General features: G+C 27.8%; 5 protein-coding genes across 16 annotated transcripts in view; 4 read left to right on the forward strand and 1 right to left on the reverse strand.

Moving 5' to 3' along the window:
• LOC122570089 (Kv channel-interacting protein 1) overlaps window positions 1-5333 on the forward strand; it is a 28859-nt gene extending 23526 nt beyond the window's left edge. For 2 of the 3 annotated variants that reach the window (XM_043731959.1, XM_043731957.1), the window contains exon 7: window positions 16-5333. The gene's annotated coding sequence lies outside the window, so the exon portion shown is untranslated. The remainder of the gene's footprint in view (window positions 1-15) is intronic. The other variant, XM_043731958.1, reaches the window with a different exon arrangement.
• A 375-nt stretch (window positions 5334-5708) lies between these two features.
• On the forward strand, window positions 5709-6824 carry LOC122570092 (mitotic-spindle organizing protein 1-like). The gene is made up of 2 exons (XM_043731963.1): window positions 5709-6186; window positions 6289-6824. The coding sequence occupies exon 2, from the start codon at window positions 6311-6313 to the stop codon at window positions 6557-6559; it is 249 nt and encodes an 82-aa protein (XP_043587898.1). The 5' UTR covers window positions 5709-6186; window positions 6289-6310; the 3' UTR covers window positions 6560-6824.
• A 78-nt stretch (window positions 6825-6902) lies between these two features.
• On the reverse strand, window positions 6903-8384 carry LOC122570090 (LDLR chaperone boca). Its single transcript, XM_043731960.1, has 5 exons — window positions 8220-8384; window positions 8056-8130; window positions 7521-7681; window positions 7297-7441; window positions 6903-7208 (listed from the first exon to the last, which is right to left on the reverse strand). The coding sequence occupies exons 1-5, from the start codon at window positions 8370-8372 to the stop codon at window positions 7125-7127; spliced, it is 618 nt and encodes a 205-aa protein (XP_043587895.1). The 5' UTR covers window positions 8373-8384; the 3' UTR covers window positions 6903-7124.
• Window positions 8385-8602: 218 nt separating this feature from the next.
• On the forward strand, window positions 8603-15715 carry LOC122570080 (serine/threonine-protein kinase 11-interacting protein). 10 transcript variants are annotated; one of them, XM_043731936.1, is made up of 20 exons: window positions 8603-8713; window positions 9019-9256; window positions 9587-10121; window positions 10195-10491; window positions 10687-10880; window positions 10982-11306; window positions 11391-11792; window positions 11868-11946; window positions 12006-12180; window positions 12262-12391; window positions 12475-12657; window positions 13056-13133; window positions 13511-13646; window positions 13741-13865; window positions 13944-14081; window positions 14164-14354; window positions 14435-14532; window positions 14614-14819; window positions 14907-15208; window positions 15311-15715. In XM_043731936.1, the coding sequence occupies exons 3-20, from the start codon at window positions 9668-9670 to the stop codon at window positions 15503-15505; spliced, it is 3708 nt and encodes a 1235-aa protein (XP_043587871.1). In that variant the 5' UTR covers window positions 8603-8713; window positions 9019-9256; window positions 9587-9667; the 3' UTR covers window positions 15506-15715. The 10 variants fall into 10 exon arrangements, with proteins under 10 accessions (XP_043587871.1, XP_043587873.1, XP_043587874.1 ...); XM_043731940.1 differs by having other exon boundaries at window positions 8665-8937; window positions 13762-13865; XM_043731934.1 differs by having other exon boundaries at window positions 8669-8942.
• Window positions 15716-15994: 279 nt separating this feature from the next.
• On the forward strand, window positions 15995-18598 carry LOC122570087 (carbonic anhydrase 2-like). The gene is made up of 7 exons (XM_043731954.1): window positions 15995-17155; window positions 17219-17257; window positions 17325-17492; window positions 17556-17709; window positions 17775-17880; window positions 17942-18169; window positions 18254-18598. The coding sequence occupies exons 1-7, from the start codon at window positions 17116-17118 to the stop codon at window positions 18422-18424; spliced, it is 906 nt and encodes a 301-aa protein (XP_043587889.1). The 5' UTR covers window positions 15995-17115; the 3' UTR covers window positions 18425-18598.
• Window positions 18599-19027: the final 429 nt, after the last annotated feature.

Genomic DNA, 19027 nt, shown 5'->3' on the forward strand with positions numbered 1-19027 from the left:
TTAAATTTTCCATAGATAAACCGTGATTCCCAACTTCTACAATAAGGAATTCCAACTTCTGAAAAGAAAAAACGGAGAATACTGTAAAAAAAAAAAAAAAGATAAAAATGAAAACAAAAAGAATGAAGCCCTTAAGAATCTTGCGAGTTCAAGAATTCAATTAAATGCTCGTGGTCAATAGACGAACGAGCTATAAGTTATTTCTTCTTGCGGAAGAACTATTTTACATCATGTAAGCAAATCTGTTAAGCATCCAGATATAATGGGAGTAAAGCATTCCCTTTATAAGAGGGAGATGAACGACTTGTCAATTGTGGAATCGACATTACAAAATCGAATATTATCACACGAGTTAAGACTAAGAAAATTGTATTAACAAATTAAGGGGAAAAAATAAAAATCAATTCGACGAATATATCATGGAGGAAGAATATTAAATAAGCAACTATCAATGATGTCGAATACTTCAACTTTATTTAGGGGAAGAACTTTTGAATATAAAAAAAAATATTTAACACTATCGTTTTCGCCAAAGAGAAGAAAACACGCTAAAAACGAGAAGAATTCAACATGAAACAGCATTTTGTCTTCTTTCACTTCCGTGCCAAACTTCGAGTAAAAAAATTATACTATTCCTTTCGTACGCGATGAAACGAGGTATGAGTATGACTGTGTACGCGATTGAAAGATACGATTTTATCTACAAGATTATGTAATTTGGAAGATGCTGAAAATGAGGCAGTACGTGCTAAGTATCGATTTGAAACAATTAATCATGCACAGAATGTTTCTAGTTTTATAATGTGATCGATATAATGAATTTATCTTTATAATATTTATTTACAATTTTTTAAATAACTTGTTTAAATTTTTGAAAGATACAAAATCGAAAATTTATTGTACACTACATAGAGTAAAAATTTTTATCTATTACTTCTATCTTCATTTCTGTCTATTATAATATACAATACAGAAAATATTGAATTACACTATTAAATTAAATATCATAGAATGATTTTTCATTTTTTTAGTAACATTCTGTGCTTAACGAACAAGATATTTGTCTTAGAAAGCATTGCTTTCGTACGTGCTTACACGAAAAGTTTACGTATTAAAAATTCAAGCGTGCAACGAGCATTCGGCGATAGAGCCTCACGAACAAAGAAGAAGTTCGATTTTCATTTGAGACAATCTCACATGTCTTAAGGAGTTGAAAGAAAAAGGTATACGAAAACAATGTGGTTCTCCTGAGGAAATAAGATCAAGACGATATTCTGTTATCTCTTTCATATTGAATACTATACAATTATATCATATGATATGTCCCTGTAGGGTTCAGCTGTTTTACGAAGTTATTAAAGTAGAATTACATAATATCGTAGGTGTAAGAGCGATAACAGAGAATCAGTTTTCTAATATCGATAAATCTGTTAAAATGTTTAAAAGGGAGGAAACAATTGTCATAAAGATATAAAGAAAAATTAAATCGTAGTTAAGATTATATATTCTTGTTCAATACATAGAGGGGTGTTTCAATCAATGATCGTTCACAAAACAAAACACCAAATTGCAATAATTATCTAGTGATTTAGAGGAAAAAAAATCTGAGAGGAGAAAAGAATGAAAAATCACATGGTATTATATGAGACGATTTTGTTATTAAAAAATCGAATGATTTATCGTCGATTGAACGTTTGCACGACCATGATAGTCGACATAGATGTAGGCAGCTTGCGTCGATTATAGAATCTCCAACTTTTTTTAGTAACGTACAGCCACGTTTTATCAATATACAACACCAGGTGTGTCTTTTCAAGCTAGAGTATCCTTTCAAATTTTGCACATGCACCTTGAAAACACATTTATACCAAGATCCATTTTATAAGATCTTTAAAAACCACTAGAAAGTTATAAAACTACTCAATAATTTTTCAAAAACATTCTTTTTTCCATAATTATTTACAAACAATAATATCTGATATTAAATTTTCTTTATTGAAAAATAGGCTAATTTGAATAATAGCGAGTAATTTAGATACTTTATAGATAGATCAGAATTTTTAGTCCATTTTTTGAGTCCCCCAAGTACCTGTAGTTATGAGGCGCGGATTTACAAAATCATTAATAATAATTAGTATCCGTTATAATCAAATGGATATTAATTTGCTGAATCATCTAGCCATCTGGAATTAACTAGAATCGTTTAAAAATGATAGTTACCTTGCCTCAAAATTTTTAGGCAATATTATATATACATACATATATATTATATGTAATTTTTCTTTTTAATCGTAAATCTTTCGAGATAGAGGCTCAAGTTAGAAAAAGAATTTAGGATAAATACCGTTTGTTGACCGTTGTTGTCTCTTTGTAGCACTCGCACTGTTACTTGTTAATCAATGAAATCCTTCATCATGGTGTTTTAATAGAAGTCGAAGACGCGTAGGTTGCTAAGCGCGTTCCTATAGCAACTATATTATTAAATAACGATGATTCTCAGATAGAGACACTCAGATAGAGTCCGTAAACAATTCGGATCTCTACCATTTCTGAATAATCAGCTATTACAGATTTAAACCTATAGGTATAAATTGTAATTTTTTAAATTATTTATTTTCTATCTTTTCTTAATGAAAAAAATGTTTTAATGAAATGACAACACCAATTTTTAGATATTAAAAACTTTGTTTTTTCATTTTGTATAAAAAATAACTAAAGTTTTTCGTTAAATACGAACATCTTTAAATAATTGAAAAATTAAAAATAAATTATAAATTTAATTTTTTTTATATTAAAATTTTGTTCAATTTTTAGACCAAAAAGAGTGAAAGTATGCTACAATCAAGAATCCGTTGTCCATTGTTCCTAATAATGAATGAAAGCTTTAACGTGGAGAGTCCACAAGTCGAGAAAATTAATTGAAAGCCGCTTGTTTCTGGGTTTTCTAACTGAACAAGTCAATTGCATCCGAAGGCGGACAAAAAATTCAGATGACCGAGGATTTTGGAAAGAAAAGATTTTTCTAATTGCACGAAAGTTTCTTCGAATTTTAAATGGAAGTTTTTTTCACCTGGATAAAAATAAAATGAAAGAAATCGATATAAGAAGCGATTATCGATGCTTCTTGACGACAAGTATGCGTGTGTATCGCAATCGATCTAATATTAAACGATTTTTATATATTTTCTAAGAAAAACAAAAGTGAGACTTTAGAAGATGGAAACAACGAATGTTATAATTAAAAAAGAAAAAAGAAAAAAACAATTTTCTATGAAACAACTGGAAGCATACTTAAGAATAAAAGTCTCCAAGCGACGATAAGGAGTAGGAAAATACGGAGTATTTCCGGTTTCAAAAGAAAGAATTTTCAATCATAAAATACGATAATTTTCAATGAAAAAAATAATTTTTTATTATTATTTAATGCTTTAGTGCAATTGAAAAATTATTAATCTAAAATTATTCAATATTTCTTCCACGTTTTAAGTTTTCGTCATTTTCTAAAATAATGAAACCGGAAGTACCCTATCTTACAAAGAATCAATGATACTTTTTTGAACTAAAATTTTCAGGAACTTGTCCAACATTTTACAATGAAACAAATTTATACACAAACATTTGACGATCATTTCCGTTACAAAAAAGAAGGAAAAGAGAATTCAAATTTCCCGCCAAAAGAATTGAACACGGTTTTGTCAACGCGTTTTAGAACGTAAGAGAAACTAAATGTTACACTTTTGTTAGTCAATGATTTAGCTTATTCCTTTCGAAAAGAATTGTAATTTAGATCGTTACATATCGTGCGTGCTTACTGGTCGTTTCAAAATCAGGACAGCCATTCAATTTGAAATATAGAAGCGTAAGATCGATGTTTAAGAATCAAATTTTGAGGAACTTATTAGATCGTAAATCTAGTACGTGTTGGTTTCTTTCTCGAAATGAGAATAATGAGATATTATACAGAATATTCCAAAATATGAGTAACGTCAAAAACGATTTTTTCTTGGAAAAACATTTTTTCGTATACAGATTTGAAATATACTTTTCATTTGAAAGAGTTTGCAATTTAAATTTTAGCTTTTTCCCGCATATTTTGAAACATTCTGTATAGATCGAAGTAGTAATAGTCAATTCATGAACATTAGAGGTAACATAGATCGTAATTAACTTTATTGATCTTTAGAATTTATCTTGTTGAACTGTAAACCAATGTTTCCAATTGTATCAAAATTTATAGAACCGTATTTTAACTTGTACACTCATTTGCTTCTTTGTGTACAAAAATTTAAATGAAGCATCTAATAATCGATTAGCAGTGATCGATCGAACGACTGGGGATTCTTGGTTTAAATCGAGTCAAAAACAACATAATTATCGTTAACAAGTATCGATACTATTGATAGTTGGGTCGATTTGTGTTTCTAATTTAATTCATTTGGTCGTTAGGATTGGTTGATTCGCTTAATTGCAACAAAGAAAATATATCTGTCAATGATTGTAACATTGTTTTTAAATCTTAAGAATCTTATTTTAGGTGATTTGGATTTAAACTTGGTTACGGTAGCGTAAAGCACGAGTAACGAATCAAAATTTGTTATGATAGAGACATTTAGCGTGTACTTACGAAGTATTGAGTTATATAATTCATAGAATATACGACTCGATAGTTAAGCTTTCAAGCAGTTTTTTATGACAAGAATTTACGATTAGCCATTAAAGTGAATCGATTAGCGATTGATTCCGCATCGCCAAAGAATTCGAAACGGTTTTAATTTCAAAATAATTAATTATTTAAGTTAATTTATCGGGAAATTATAAGTCGGTAATAAATTGATCAAGACAAAAAATATTAGTAGAGCCGTTTTTTTATCTTTTATTTTCGATGTTATGTATGTATCTATTTTTTAAAATACTATATAATATATTTTGTAAAATAAAACGCTTTATGATGTTCGTTCGAATGCTTTGGTGATACATTGCATCTAGATGCTACGTAAAGTACATTTGTTAATTCTTATACTGCCAGTTTTTCTGTAGAATTCAAATATCACGTATATTATTAATTAAAGAAGAAAGACAAGGAACATTTTTGCATGCGATAGTTCATAATCACCGTGTTGTCCTTTGCCCAGGCCTTTCTCTGATACTTCTAGTGTCCATACTCCCAATCCTTTGTTCGTTAGATCGAGAAATAATTATACTGAATACCGACGAATGATTTTTAAAGAAATTGTATCTTCACGTCGGATCTTTGCAACATGTGAAGAATTTATATCTCGTCACAACTGAATTGTATATTCAGAGGAATAAAGGGAGATGGTCATTATTATTAATTTTCAATGTATCTTTTTTCCTCTAAAATCATTGCAAGATGTATTGTTATGTCCAACATTCTTTATTTTTTAAATAATGTGATTCGTTATAGGACAAGTGCTAGTTTTGCGTACAATAGAGCCATGTACTGCCATCTACCAGATTGGAAGGAATAGTAACTTGGAGTATCTAAGGATAGATGGTAGCACATAAGTTTTCCATAGGCAAAGAACGCAATATTGTGCGACAAAGACAGATATGTACTCGTGTTAGATAAGCAAGGCAATAGTATATGACAAGAACAGACGTATATACTGATGTTAGACAAGAAGGATGATACCATGCGACAAAGAGAAAAATACCCATTAATTTCACCTTTTTACCTCTACGTGGTTATAGCGTTTCAGTATCCATAAATTGAACAAATTTTCATTACTGAAAAAAGCTAATTAAGAGGATTAATTTATAAACTTTTATGATTGTGTCTTCCGAATTAGATCCTCAGCTTTTCTTTCATCGACGAGATAAAATTGTTCTATTGTATATCACAAAATTGCGAAGATAACCTTCTAGTATCTCCTATATTTCAATCACGTGGTTTTATTTACCTTTCCGACTTGAACTCTTTGCCTTTGTACAAGTGTATAAATTAAAAATTCGATATTTTTTTTAAAATAAATTTGCTTTTTTGACGGTTGTTATGGAAACAACCTCTGTAAAATAACGAAATTAAGCCACTCAAACAGATGAGAATCTTGTTAAAACACACAAATTAAATAACGTTGTATTTCGCATTTTATGCTTATTATTTTATTTGTAAATTGTGATTCAATAGTGATTCAACCCCGACGTCAAACTGTCTCACAACGGAGAGTACGTATTCATAGAACAATTCTTTTACATAAAACCATAACCTTTTTTTATATTGATTTGATTAATTATTTTTATATTACCGTTATACTTTTGATTTTATAGAAAAGACCGAAACCGAGGCAGCATGCCAGAACCTGTGCATCATCAAATAAACGCTGCTCGCAAAACATTTCAAACGCTTTACCAAATCTCGAAGCTATTAAATACAAATTTAGATCCTACAACGTTAAGTATATGCATACGATTATGCGAGAACGGCGTAAATCCATATGCGCTTGCAACAGTTGTTAAAGAATTACAAAGAGAAGTAAGAGCTATGGATAGTATGAATCAACTTGATTCTCCTACGAGCAAGTCTAGTTTAAATAAATAATCGCCAATTATGTCTTCTTCATAATTTAGATACTCAAATGAACTCTGTTAATCTATAATTTTGTACACATATTCCGATTATATATTCTCAACAATGAAATATTGAATTGTTTGTATTGCTTATAAGATTATTGATTGTTGCCCACTATTACATCTTTAGTGATGTTACTGATGAATTGCTATTAGTTGAATTTGTCAATGTCTAAAGTATACTTTTAACATTTGTAATTGTTCTAGCATAAGGCCAATAAACATGTGACTAATAAGTACTGTTTATAATGTTGCATATGAAATACATTTATTTTGCTGTAGGAATGATGTAGGAAAGAGAGATTTCACTTTTCTATAGGATAAATCAAGTTTATTTATGATATTTATAAGTATTTCAGTAAGTTATGAAATATTTAAATAAAAGTAATTTAAGTTGTATATTTTTACAAACAAAAAAATATTTGTATCAAAAATTATCCTGTACTTATTTGCTTATAGATATAGATATATATCTACATGTACAAAAATATACAAATGAAAAATATTCAGCATCTTCGAAAAATGTATAATATAAATTATAGCTCCTCTTGTTTGTTATTATCGTCCTTCTTAATATTTCGTTTACTTGTTTGTTTACTAAGTTTTGCCATTCTTTCACTCTAAAAAAGTCATCAGATCATCATAGATCATACAAATTTTTATTTCTTTACCCTTTTTATTTGTTAATATATTTTAGTATTCTCATACCTGTTTCTTTGGATCTCTAAAATAAGTTTGGCCTTCAAGAGTCACATGAGACAATTCTGGTTGTTCCAAGAAAAAGTTTTTTGCGTCTACAGCTTGAGAACCTTCGTGAAATAGGAACACAGATCTTTTTTGATCAATTGGATACCTGTAAAAGATTCAACTATATTATATAAGTGTTTTTATTATTTTAACACATTAAGTATAAAATTAAGAAAAAAAACTACCTTTCGGCAATAATATGATTATTTTGAAGACTAGTCTGCCAAATTTTCATTATAGTCTCAGCTTTTTCAACTGACAAATCTTCATTCGTATCAACAAACATCATCACACTTTTACCTTTTTTTGTCACTTTCAATACATTGTCAGGATTTGACATATCAAGCTATTATATAAATAAATATAGATTACACAAAATAACATACATAAAACATGATATAACAAGGTAAATAAAAAGATTACATAAATAAATATAGATTACACAAGAGAAAAATATAATAAGTACAATTTTGTTCATTTTTTGATTTTGATGTTATTCAGTAGTTAAAAGAATGTATTTTAGAACTGCTTTCATTGGATTTTATCCATAATCCATTTATAAGGTAAAGAATTAATTAAGTTCAAGAACACTAAATTTGGTAAATACTTTAATATGATTATAAAAATTTAGTGCTATAAAAAAGAATGATATATGTAAATATTTTTTATAGTCAGTGAAGATATACAAAATTAATTCATAAAGCTTTTTAAATACACTACCTTCGATAAATCAATTTTTGGGCTAGGCCTAAGATGTTCTGGTAATTCATCTGGTTCCAATGGTTCATCATTTTCCTAATAATAAAAGAATTATAATCTTTGTTAATTCCTTTTACTCTATGTAAATATGGAATTTAAAAAATTTAAAAAAAAACGTAATATACCTCCCACTGATCTAACAAGTGTTCTAAATCTGCATCATTCATATCACGTATATCTTTGTCTCGCCATGACTTTTTTTTATTCGATTTTCTATCATCGGTTGCATTCACGTAAATTAACAAAAATATACTATAAATAATAATCTCGGTCCTCATATTTGAGAATTGTAAAAATCAACACGTCGATCCAAAATTTACAATTCTTTGATTATCAAATAGTTAATACATTTTAAATGTTCCTAATAAATTACAAAAGATTTTATAGAAGTTTTTCTAAAAAATCTATATTTGAAATTTATTCTTTTATAATATATCTCAATCTCAATACACACGACTGAAATGAGAATGAATTTGTCCTTAACAAGAACAAGTTTCATTCATGTTATATCAGTACAAAAACGTGATTAGTGTTGCCACCTATCGTACTTGAAATGATGACAAGAAAGACAACAATGTCGACAGTTTTATGCGATGTTATAAATTGCAAATTACAGTCAGTATGTCACTTTTGCCATTGTTTAACCTCATTAAAAATTTCATAGTGACTATTTACTAAAGCTTGTACCACGAAAAACAATTCGCTTATCTTGTTACTAACGAAATAAATTATTCTAATTAACTGTATTATTTGGATACAAAGTAGGGCAGAAACGTTTTCCTAACTTTTTTTCTCTTGTGTTGAAACGATTTTTGAGGTGCATCTACAGTATTACAATACGCAGTAATGTGAATTTTGTAACACTGGTTGTAACAGTTATGTAATATAATTGAATTGTTTATAAATATTTAGTATGTCTTTTAGGGTTTCGTTTTTTGGTGAGAGTGCATGCAAGATAATAACTTAAGTTAAGGTTATTCAATTGCAAGATGATAGATAACATTCCACGACTGATCATTTATTAGCTATTGATAGACACATAATCTCTTGTATTGTTTATTTGTAATAACATGTGTGAGGCTGTACTTCCTGCATCGTTTGTCACTTAAGTATGTATTTCTTACTGACCAAGCGGATGATCTAAGCAATGTATAATAATCTAGTAAGTGCTTTGCCATTTCCTTTATATTTGCTAAATTAATATTGTGCATTACTTTCTTGCTATGATTTACAACTAAAAATATAAGAATAGAACTGTCTAAACATTTTTATGAATAATATATAAACTTTGATTTCTATTTAATGTAATAGAAAATGTTTAAGGCTCATTATGTTAATTATAAAAGCATTTTATTTACAAAACTGAAAATAAGAATTTTTAGATATATTGTAAGAAAAATTGAGTGATCTGTAAAATGTTATTAATCATTAAATGAAACTTTTATTTGTACATTACATTAGGTAGTAACAATTTTATTTTGCTACTTTCTAGATTGATATGAAGATACATTGGAGTCAATATTAAAATTATCATTGAAATTTGTTGGCTTTTATAAATTGGAAAGGATACAAAATGAGTAAAATTCAAAATGAAGCTATTATGCAAGAGATAATGGTACTTGGAAAGCTCCTGCATCAGAATGGAGAAAAAGTATTAAATGCATCTGGCAAACTCTCTTTGTCAACTACTTTACTATATAATTTAAATGAAGCCTTTTCTCTGATCGTTGATGGATGTGAAAATTTAGAAGCTTCATTTCAAGTATGCAACAGCTCAAAAATTGACATATTCCGTGACCTGAAATTTCTACATGACTTTGTGCAGAAGACAATTGGACTAAAAGTGACTTATTGTCCAAGCAATCCTAAGATACCCATTGATATTACTAAATTTAGGTGTTTGAAATATCTAGAATTAAAAAAAATTAACATTGATACTGTAAAAGGACTCAGAGGTGTTAGAGGCCAACTTGAAAGCATTGTTTGTACTGGTAGAAAAGGAGTTTGTACTGTAAAACAACTCTTGGGTAATTATAATTAAAAAGTTATAATTTTTAATTAAAAAATGAATTTAATATTATAAACATTACTTTTATGCAGTAAATTGTGGTGGTGATACTGGTGTTGGGTTTGTATGGGGTTCTTTGAAACATTTGGCATTACCACACAATGCTCTTGAAAAATTGGATACATCTTTAGAGTTAGTACCATGGTTACAAGTAATAGATTTAAGTCATAACTTGATAACATCTGCAGATGAATTATCTTGTTTGCCAAATTTAAAACATGTAAATCTTGGATATAATAAACTTGAAACAGTACCCACCTTTAATGAAGCTGCATCACGTTTATTACAAGTACTAGTTCTGAAGAATAATTACATAGAAAGTTTAAATGGTAATGTATTAATGTATTTAATTATTTTGAGTTTGAGTTTGTTTTATTTTTCTTTCAGTACATTAGTGTTATATCAAAAAATGGAGTTTTTAAAACCATTCTGCTTTCATATAGTCAGTTTGCTCATGCCATTACACATACATACATAATTTATAAAAGCAAAAATATATTTATGAATTATTTTTGTTCAAACAGGTTTGCAAAGTTTGGAATGTTTAACAGCATTAGATTTATCTTACAATTGTTTAATGGAACATTCAGTCTTGTGGCCTTTAGAGAAAATGTCTGCTTTGTTATGGGTATCCTTAAAAGGCAATCCCTTATCATATCATCCAAAACATCGATTATTATCCATAAAACATTTACATCCATGTTTGAGTGATAGCAAGGTAGGTAGATATTAAAAACGATAATATGCTATATTATTACAAAATGTAAATTTCGCAACATTTAAGTAGTATATAAGTATAAATAAAATTTCACGATTTAGTTGGTTGTAGATCATTCATCACTTTCAAGATTAGAGAAGCAAATTATTGCAGAAAATCGATTCTTTATCGTCAGATCTGAGAAATCCGTGTCGAACGAGTTACTCAACTCAGTGTCAAATTCCTTAAATTCTAGTAGTTTACTTACATCTATTAACACGTCTACGATTAGTGATTTTGTAGCAGGAACATCTGCAGAAGGGACAGGTAGCATGGAAAAAAGTTTTTCTAAAAGTAAAAAGAAATCAAACATAAAGGAAGCAGTTATCGCGGAAGTCGAGCAAGAAAAAGATGATTTAAAAGCAGGTCGTAGTATTTCTTGCTTAGGTAATAAATTACTTTCAATTTTAATCATTTTTTTATGATGTTGAGACATATAATATATTATTCTTTTGATATTATTATTCACAGAAATTTCGAAAGGACATTTAGAAACAAAAAAACAAATTTTGGAGATACGAAGAAGATATGGAGAAGATAAATGGTTAAGTAGTCAAGCTGGCACATTTGTTCAAGATATTATGGGAATACAACCTCCGACATACTCAATAACATCGGAATTTACGATAGAAAATTTGAACACTAAAGATATTGTACATAGTATTGAAGATTCTGTGAATCTTTTGATGAAAGATACACACATTGAATTAAACGATAAATCTGAATCTTTAAAGCAAGAAATTAATGAATTTAACGACGAAAAGAATGGAAGTAAAGTATTAACCGAAGAAGAGAATGTTTCCGAGGTTTTATTGAACAATGACACAAGCGTTCTTGAGAATCTATCAGAGCCTCCTTATGATCCAGAACAAGGTATATTATAAAGAGTAAATTGTATATATCGTTAAAAAATTACTTTATTTTAATTATTGCATTTTTAATATCTAGAAGTTGGGAATTTGTACCGGGTTAAAAAAAGGAAAAATTCAAACGAATTGGAAGATTTGTTTTTAATAATAACAACACAGTACGTATTCTTTGTTGTATTAAAGAATTTTACACTTTCATTTTATAATATAATTATAGTGTTATTCGAGAGAGAGATTCACTTACTGGGAAACTGAGATGCTGTTGGTCAACAAGTTCTGTATTATCGTGTGTACTTGGTAGAAGTGAACCAGTGACAGTAGATATAATTTTCGATACCACACGCGAACATCGTCAAAACAGGAGATATTTCGTAGAACTAAACATTGCAAAAGTAAGAAATAAGAAAATACAAACATAGATATAAATGACATGTAAATAGTATTAATGTACTACATATTTGATTGTTTTGTAGGAAATAGTTCAAATAATTAACGAGAGAATAGAAAAAAGAACGATATTGTTGAAAGTTTTTAAATGTATGAAATGTTCAACTCACTTTTCCCAAGATTCAGAATATATTTTCATAAGTTCATCTGCATCAGGTACATTTTCAATAATAGTTATAGATTGGAAAACATTATAAATTACAAGCACGTTCAGTATTGTAAAAAATTCCAAATTCCAGGTACAAACCAATTGAAATGTCCCACCTGTGGAAGTACTTTAGTTATAGAAACAGACGAATTATCGATGTTGGATATGGAAAATGATACTTCTAAAGGTTTATTGGAAAGCGTAACCAAAAATCAACATTCTGAGAATCCAGTAAAAACCAATCTACAACATTCTGAATCTTCTTCTAGTATTGGTAAGCCTCACTCAGATCTGCGCATGTAATATGAAAATGAATGAAACATTTGACAAAAGTTATGAATTTTTTAATAATGAGTTGTAATATCTTGAGTTTACTCCATATAACAGTTTTTATAATTTATGCGTTGTGTTCAAATTTATTTATTTTAAAATATTAAGTATGTAATAAGAGCTATGTATTTCTACAATATGAGGTTTCTACAATATAAATTAACCATATATATTTATTTGTTTATAATGTTAAGTTTTTGTAATACTAGTATCTTTAAGTTCTATGATAAAAATAATATTTATTAATTTATCGAATGTGGATGCACTAATTTCGTAACTGCTGACTGCATATCTGTGCATTGTACTATTGACTGAGACTATAACATACTAATCCCGGTGCAGGTGGAGCGGGGGTACGAGCTATATCCGTCACCACCTTTTTGGTGCACTCCGACTCTCACATCCAAGCTCAAGTCCGCTGTAAGCTTCAGCCACACTATCTGATCACAGCACTTTCTGTTTTCTGAAGCTTTCTTCATGATTAAAGATATAAAGCTATGATATTAGTTGCTTTACTATCTATGATTCTATACTACTATTATTAAATATCTTAGGCTCATATTTTTATTTTTGTATTTGCGATACATTCATTTATTCTAAACAATTATAACAATTTGTATCAAAAGAACTAGCCATAAGAAAAAATACATAGAGACCTATAAAGAAAAATGTGGCCTTTTCAAGTTAAATAAAACAAAAAGAAAAGTATGAGTATCTTTTTGATTAATATATTAAAAAAACAAATAGTATACATTAAATTTAGATGAGTTGTAATTATTTTACTTTGTTATTAATAGGTTCAGCAACAAGTTTAGAGGAATCAAGAGAATCAACACCATCTGCAAATGTACTAGATAAAAAATATGAAAGTGATATAGAAGTACTCAGCAATCCAAGTGAAAGTAGCATTGAAGTTCTAGATGATGGGTCAAGGTAAATTATATTTTTTAATATTTTTGGTATAGACAATTATTCAATATGTTCTTTTATATAAAATTTATTCTATATTATGTTCATATTAATACAGAACACATCTTACACCACATAGAAAGCGTTCTTCGGAGGAAAGACGTGCTGCAGTTGCTCCATGTCTTTTAACAATACCAGATGCAGCACCAATCATGACTGGTTTAACAGAGAGTAGCTCTTCAGGTTTGTTAAAACTTTCATTTTTTTTTTTTTTGTCATAAAAATTATTTTAGACTTATTATTAAAATGCTATGTCTACAGGTTCTTTAACGAATAGTATTTGTACTGCATATGAAAACAAAGCAATGAGACAAATTAATGCAGATGAAAAATCCCTTAGTAATAATGATAAAGAGACCAAATCTACGCCAGTAACAAATTTAACTTCTATGCTAGGAGGTTAGTAAAATTATATATTTTTTAATATATTAACATTTAATTTGTGTATATATCAATATTTATTTAATGTGAATAATTTTAGGACTACTTCAGAGTATAAAAATTGGCAGTAATAAATCATTAGAGCTAAAAACGGAAGAAACATCGCATTTAATGGATAGTAATATCCAGTATTCTTATGCGGATTTTAGTAGTATAGATCATAGAATAAAACTACATATCATTTTAAATATATTTGAACATGAAAACGAAGAGCTTATTCTTCTTCTCAGGGTAACATTGAACATCATATAATCCAAGCTGTTAAACTAATATTATAAGTGAATGTTGTTAATTTATTTGTAAATTTTTAGGCAGAGATCCTAATGCAAAATACAAAAGATACATTTCCTGGTTGTGTGGTTTTATCTACGTCGAAAGTTTATATTCTTAAAATTGTTGGACCAGAAGGGTAATGATAAAATAAAACATAATTTTGTTAGAATTCCATTTATTGGAAATCTGTTCTATTTTTATATTGTTGTTATTATAGAGAAGACCCACAACGCTGGTTGCATAAAGAAATTAGCTGGACTATAGATAGATTAAGACGTTTCTCTCCGATACCATTTAAGCAAGGCGTCCTGATTGAATTAGAACAACCTAACAAAACGAATGACGAATTGAATTCTACTATTACATTTTTATGCGTTTTACAAGACTTACAAAGAACGCTCAACTTTTTGCTTTATGTTACTGGTAAAGAATAGAAACGTCGTTTATTTTATACTTAAATACCATCAAGCCAATAACCTCGTTATTAAATAAATTGTTCTTTGTTTGCAGATTTTTTATTACCACCGATTTGTGAAGAAGTCGAACTCAAAATATCAGAACATTGTACTTCTTTAATGCATGAATTATTAAAAAATTGCAAAAACTACCAAGATAAAGATACTGTTAGGCATCTTGCTTTATTCTCTTCTGCCTTGTTAAAATATCAAGACCTCGAAATTCAACTGAAATTATCAAGCTTAATAGTGACTACTTCCGTCTTGGTAATATGCAATATGCAGTGGCTTCTTCCAGGCAACAAGGAGTTGCCACAGATAATAAGAGAACAAGCAATGAGCAATTTGATTGGAGTTGTAAGTATCGAAATAATATTAGTAAAATTAAAAAAAGAAATCTTTACGAAAAACTGTACTTTGATTTTTTGTGATTAAACGTATTGGTTGTTATATTTTTAGGAACATTATAGCTCTTCAATAACTTTGAATTTCTTAGATGAAATAATAGGACAAGAGGAAAGGTGGGTTTTAGACTTTGTTTCTATGAGTGCTGCTGAAATAGTCATTACTTCCATACGGTCTCCATGGGAGGAACTGTTTTCAATTCCCTTACAAAATATGGTTTGCAAATCACAAGATAGCGAAAACGCATAGAACACTAATATGTACAGGAAAGTATTCTAGTCGTATAAAACACGTCATGTGGACTTTTAAACGAGTATAGGTTCGTTAAATCAAATTAATAGTTTATGCAATTTTGATGTGTTAGTGAAACTCATAGTTAATTTGTACAGAAATTGTAATTTCACCAAATGACCACACAGAATAGTATATTATTTGACTAATAAAAGTATATAAAAATCATAATATAGCAAATATTATATCATAAATAATACTTGCTTGTTTTTATTTCTAATTGATTTGTTATTTTGTATCTTTTTTCAACTAGAGATTATTTAAATACTTATTATAAGAAAATATAATGTAAAAATGGGAAAAATATTTAAAAGTTTAATAAGTAGCGTGAACAATCATTTTCATATCTAAAAAAATTAATTATCTTATACAGATATATTTATGGTAACTTTTTTTAATTGTATTGAAATATTAAAAATAATATATCTTTTTAAATGGTTTCTAATAATTTTTTATATTCAATTTGTTGAAAGACATAAAATTTCAAATGGTGCTATTAATATTAAGATACAATACATAACTTTTTATGTCAATAATTTATTGTATACATTAAATAACTGAATGCTTCACAAAGCAGTAGTTATAGTTTATTTATTATTTTATTATTAGGAACATTATACATACTCTACTCAACAACAACAAATTTGTTTTTTTACTTGGCATGATGTTCAATTTAATGCAGTTATCGATACAATGAAAATTTGTATAATCACATGATTTTTATATTGCAAAGAGAATAAAGTATATAAACTTGTCTTTTTTTAAATATATTTTGGAAATATCAGAAGCATAAAAATTTTATAAGTATTCAAAGAATTTGTATGCTTTCATTGCAATACTATAGAAATAAATGCAATTTTCATCATGAACAATACTTAAATAATAATCTGTGATGAACTGATTTTTATTATTTATCTTTCTACCTATACATATATATGTATTTCGTGTGCATGTGTATATATTGTAAAACTATATTATATTATGATTTATAACAAGATGAAACAAATGTAAGACAATTTTATATCAACTTTGTCAAAATCACTAATGCCTTAGCTTAAATATTGGAGTTAATTGTAAATTTACGTATTGTACCAATTATATTTCGCAAAATGTTGAATTTTTAAATAATTAATATAACAATGTATTATGAGAATGGTATATATTATTTGTATATATGTAAATAAATTGTTATAATATCTATTATACAAGCTATATCATAAAGTCATATCAAAGAAAAACATATACTTAAAAGTGCATATTATGTACAGAGCAAATGTGCTTGAATTTCGTGTTACTATAGTTCTACTTGAAACAAAATACACTGAGATGTGTGTACATAAGATATCCTGTATTAATGATGATAATGGGGTATGCAATATGTAAATGAAACAGTTGGGAGATGCTAGAAATAACTTAGTGTGTTTCATGGGCCCATACACAAAGTATGTATTGCAAGAATGTGCAATTATCGTATTACGTTGCTTGTTAATAGTATCGTTAAATGTCGTTCGAGTTGTAAGAGTAAAATTGAAGTACGAAATTGTGAGAAAGAATAAATTAAAATTAACATGATCTGTATTATAAAATGTGTAATATTGGTGACAGCTAGTAAGTTTAATTATTTTTATATTATTTTATTGTATTACTTGTAACAGAAAAATATTTTTTTAGTACCAATTATTGCTGGATACTTTAGCTATAGTAAACGTGGTATGTATAATGTCTCCCAATACATTTCTCATAATATTTTTATTCTTCATTCAATACAATATTCCAGATCAGCATACATGGACTCAAAATTTTAAATTATGTGGTGGAAAATTGCAATCTCCAATATCCCTATCATCATCCAAATCAATAACTCTTCCTTTACCTGCACTTGAAGTAATTGGCTATCATGATTTTCTACCCAGTCCATTATATTTGGAAAACAATGGTCATTCAGGTATTATCATTGGATGTTATCCCAGAATAATACTTAATAAGTAGTCTATGTCTGTTTTTTCAGTTGTAATTAATATAAATAGTCACTTAAGAAAAAGACTACCTTATATATTTGGAGGCTCACTTGATATAAATCAAGAATATGAAGTAGATCATTTGCACTTTCATTGGGGCGCAAAAAATAACAGGGGATCTGAGCATATTTTAAATGGTGTTAGGTAAAAGAACAAAACATATATATAAACTTTATTATTTTTATTTAATTTTCTCATCTATCCTATAGATATCCTATGGAAATGCATATAGTTCATAAAAATAGGGCTTATTCAAATTTATCTAATGCACTAAATTACAAAAATGGTCTTGTAGTTCTAGGAATCTTTTTCCAAGTAAGTTCTTATAAAATAAATCTTTTTTCAGAATGTTACTTTATTTAGGGTTTATATTTAGTTACAGGAAGAAGATAACAAATCCTTACACTCTATCGTAAATGCCTTAACGAACGTGCAATTTTTAAATAATGAAATAGCATTAAATAAGCCTATAAGGCTAGTTTCATTATTGCCTAAAAATACGGATGTATTTTATACTTATAAGGGTTCATTAACTACACCACCATGTAATGAAGTAGTAACCTGGATAATTTTTCCCACGCCTGTATCAATATCTGTTTCGCAGGTACTCATTTACTATATTGCAATTAGTTTCAATCAATATCTTTTTTTGTAGAAATTTATTTTTATATGTATTATTTGTTTGCAGTTAAAGAAATTTAGAAATCTTTTCAGTAAAGATGGTATGTTAATTGATAATTATAGAAAATTACAAGATATAGGACTTAGAAAAGTGTATGTTAGAAGATTAAATCCATATTTAGTTGCAAAATATAACGAAGAGATTTTTAATGTTACGAATTTAAAGTGGTTTTCGTAATTAAATGAATTCTAGATTAAATTAATTTTCCAACTTTGAGTTGTTTAAAGAAAATAAAATATGATATATTCTTGTAAAGTATTTAAAAAAAATATTGAATTGAAAATGTAAATTTCTATGATGTTCAATTAAGAATTATGAGTAATCTTAGAAATAATTTACATTACACAAAGATATCTTATTAGGCAAAATTAAATGGTTTCGAGTAGTATATCGCAAGGTATAATTGTACTGTAAATGGCGGTATTTTAAAGCTTTAAAAATTACTTTTATCTTTTTAAGTTGATTTATATATATATATTTTTACGCGAATCAATGCGTATTTTTATTCTCTAGAAAAAAGTGTTAGGCATTCTTGTGTTTACTTTTCTTGTCTTTCATTTGACAAGATTCACAAACTTAAAAGATAAAATATCTCTCAAATTGATCGTATTAATTGTAAATAAATTTAAAAATATTTTGAAATTTTTTAAATGCCTTCACTCTCTTACTATTCTAAACTATTCAATTTTATCCAAAGAAATTTTCTTCTATTTCCTACTATTTTAAAACTATAAATCACTAAATTATGTAATATAAAAAGAACTAAATAAAAACTGACGA

This window comes from Bombus pyrosoma, linkage group LG8, assembly GCF_014825855.1.
Source record: "Bombus pyrosoma isolate SC7728 linkage group LG8, ASM1482585v1, whole genome shotgun sequence".
Classification (NCBI taxonomy): Eukaryota; Metazoa; Arthropoda; class Insecta; order Hymenoptera; family Apidae; genus Bombus; species Bombus pyrosoma.